General features: G+C 38.2%; 1 protein-coding gene across 1 annotated transcript in view; it reads right to left on the bottom strand.

Moving 5' to 3' along the window:
• btaf1 (BTAF1 RNA polymerase II, B-TFIID transcription factor-associated) overlaps positions 1-3,507 on the bottom strand; it is a 43,011-nt gene that overhangs the window by 24,001 nt on the left and 15,503 nt on the right. Inside the window, exons 14-19 of the mRNA XM_016474663.1 lie at positions 2,308-2,428; positions 2,088-2,192; positions 1,854-2,003; positions 909-1,051; positions 653-827; positions 372-575 (exon numbers count right to left, since the gene is read on the bottom strand). Coding sequence (XP_016330149.1) covers positions 372-575; positions 653-827; positions 909-1,051; positions 1,854-2,003; positions 2,088-2,192; positions 2,308-2,428 — 898 coding nt within the window. The remainder of the gene's footprint in view (positions 1-371; positions 576-652; positions 828-908; positions 1,052-1,853; positions 2,004-2,087; positions 2,193-2,307; positions 2,429-3,507) is intronic.

Genomic DNA, 3,507 nt, shown 5'->3' with positions numbered 1-3,507 from the left:
ATTATACATGTTTTACACAATATTTTATTATTTATGAATGTACTAATAACAATAATAAATGTAAATATATCATATTTAACCATAATTATTACTATTTATTATACTATATTAATTTAAATAAACTAATAACAAAAATAAAATAATATTTAATATAATGATCATTATTTTAACAATTATAAATGTATTACACAATATTATATTTTTTTCTTAATGTAGTAATAACAATAGTATAAACATAACATTTAACATTAATAATTATTATTATTATTACAGTGTAATTGATTAACTGGTGAGAACAGACCTTATTCTTGTAATTAAATAAGAATGCTTTAGAACTGTAGTTTTTGTATCTGTTAGAGTCTTTTACTAACCAGCTCATTAGCCTGATCGATGGTGAATACAGTGGAGTTAATTCGTTCTCTCACGTCAATGTGGGCGTCAGCCAGCAGCGCTATGAGCTGTTTACATTCGTTCTGCATGCGAGTAAAAGGAATGGCGATCTCGTCGTAGTAGAGTTGCTCTGAGAGAATGACCAGCAATCGGGGCTGAACCACGCTGGACAGCAGCTCACACTCCTGTGATGTAGGACAGCACTAACAGTCATTAACATGTTTCAAAATAAAACTTGAGATTGACCCTCTCCCGTTCTCACCTTCTGAAGGCCTGCCCACTCACAGATCACCATGGAAACCGCAATCCGCTGCAGGGCCGATTTGGAATTGAGATGGAACAGTAAAAGTTGTGCTAGAGACTCGGCAGGCCGGAGTTCCTGAGAAGAGCTATTCAACCGTGGGTCACAAATACAACTGCACAGCGCCCCCAACAGCCTAGGAGGACACAAAAGTAGTCAGTTGCACATATGGCACAGAGAAACAAAAAAAGTTTAAAGAATTTTTTCCCCCACACACTTTGCAGCCATTAGACGTGCACGTGTCACCACATAGTCTCGCGTGGCAGGGTCTTCGGTAATCGTCTCCGCTCCACCGATGTACTCCTGGACCGTTTCCTTGACTGGAACAGATCCCTGTCTGGTCTTTCCAGCAGCCTTCTCCTGCGGAATAACAGAATGAAGCTCAGGGCAGATCTGCTTTTGGATGAGTGGGAAGTGTGAAGGTTGTAGGATTAGTCTCAGCCTCAGACAGCATGCCCACAGACCTCCCACAGTCCGTTCGCCGACTGTCTGATGCATACTGTATAAGAAAGAAAAAAAAAACCTGGAAAGCACTTTCTCAATCTGGTGAGCACTAATCTAGAGTGTAAAATCTGCGATCTTTGAGTCATATCTGTACTTATTACTTTTGGACAGGCAGAAAGTTTGTAGCACATGTACAGACTTGGGCTTGGTAAGATTTTATATGTTTTTGAAAATATCTTTTGCTCACCATGGCTGCATTTATATCATCAAAAATACTGTAATATTGTGAAATCTTACAATTTCAAATAAATGTTTTCTATTTTAATACACTTTCAAATGTAATTTATTCCTGTGATGTCAAAGCTGAATTTTTGTGTTATATAATCGTTCTAATATGCTGATTTGCGGCTCAAAACACATTTCTTATGTTGAAAAGGTGTTTAATATTTTTGTAAGGATTCTTCAATGAACAGTAACTTCAAAAGAACAGCATTTATTTTAAAATAAAAAAAATAAAAAAGCAAAAGCCTTTATTGCCAATTTAATTGCCAATCAATTTAATGCATTGCTGCTAAACAAAAGTATTCTTTTCTTTAAACACAATATGGTCATTTATGTATGTAAAACCAACAGATGCAGCATGTGTGATGCTGTATAAGGTCAAACTGATTCTTTATTCCAGATAAGTACAGGTAAAGATTTTGACCTCCACCCTTACCTTTAAGCGTGCTTTAACTTCCAGCAGCATGTTGGGGTCGATTGGGATGTGTGACGCTTGCATCATCAAACAGAGCCAGGCACCCATCCAAGGACAGCTGGCCGCCACCACATACTGCTGCGGGGCCTGTTGCAACAACTCCCCCCACACCTAGAAAACCATCAAAATATTAATAAACTAAGTAACATATCAATCATACAAAACATTCAAAGAGTGGAACAGAGTAAGAAATACCTTCTGTATCAACTCTAGGATCTCCTGGTTGCTCTCCAGGATGCAGGACTGAAAGATGTGTCTTAACATGTCCTGCATGATGGGATTCAGCCACAATGCACAACTCTGGATGGAAAAGCATAAATCAGAGCAGGAAACAGGAAAGAAATAATACTTGAAACTGAAAATGTCAAACACTGCATATTTTGATTTTGCTAATCCTTCACACAGATTATCCAACCTGGTCAGCTTTGGAAAGCAATGTAAAGAGGGTCTCTAGGGCAGCCCGACGAACAGAAGCGATTGTGTGTCTCAGGAATGGCCATACTCGAGGAACCAACACTGTGAGAGACTGGTGCGTGCTGGGAATGGAAAAACAGGGTTTTAGCTTCCCTTTTATCATTGTAAGAAAATGTGGTATTAATAGCAATGCAGTGTTTCCCACAGGGAAAAGAGACTGTGGTGGGTGGACCTCGGCCCCTCTAGGGATCAATGCAATTTAAAATTAGAACCAACCACTGCATTTTAATCATGATATAAACAAAGATGCTACACACATGTAGCATAAGCAGTTTTTTTTATTTCAATTTGATTGCATCATTTCAACATTTGAAGCAAAAACAGAACGGAAAGTTTAGCTTTGTGAAATTATGCTAAAACCTGCATAAAACAAAAACAGTAGAAAGGCTGAATTTCACTCTCTGACAGCAGGTGACAATTATGGAACGGAGGAAAAAAATGGCATCGAAACTTCAAGTTTCAAAATACATTCATATAAACCCCCACCCCAATATTTAAATGTTTCTTCAAATATACAGTGAGCTTGCTCTGCCTGTACAGTAGTTTTGGGCGATATGGTCATTTTTCAAATCGTCATATCGCCAGTCCGTGAGATCGCCGATAGACGATATTATCGTGCATGGGTGGGAGGGGGCAAGAGAGAGACTCTCTGCACTTGTCATAGGCTATTTCATAACTATTTGGTGTTTTAAACCGCGCGCATGTGCGCAGGAGAGGGAGCCTATGGAAGCACCACGAATCTAAATAATATACTTTCAAACATACTGATAAACTAACATGTTAAATATAAAAATATTTAAAACAGCTAGTTCATATATATTAGGATACAACAGTCATACATTGCTATTAGGACCGCGCGTCCTGTGACGCATCGACGCACGGAAGTTGACAGTCTGGTCTGCAAAATCAGTCAACGGTGAAAATCAAAAGTAGATTTATTTTAAAGACCAACAGTTTAACACTAAATATTGGACATAAACGAACGTTAAATATAAAGTATTTAAAACAGGTAAGTTCAAATATTTGGAGTAAATTTAAATTAAACAGATACATCAGTCATACAATGCTCCGGACCGTGCGCCCCATGATGAGCCCGACGCACCACCACAGAAACAAGAATGAGATGCGTTCTAACATAACT

This window comes from Sinocyclocheilus anshuiensis, unplaced genomic scaffold, assembly GCF_001515605.1.
Source record: "Sinocyclocheilus anshuiensis isolate Anshui unplaced genomic scaffold, SAMN03320099.WGS_v1.1 scaffold300, whole genome shotgun sequence".
NCBI lineage: Eukaryota > Metazoa > Chordata > Actinopteri > Cypriniformes > Cyprinidae > Sinocyclocheilus > Sinocyclocheilus anshuiensis.
This window is presented reverse-complemented; position numbering and strand designations above follow the sequence as displayed.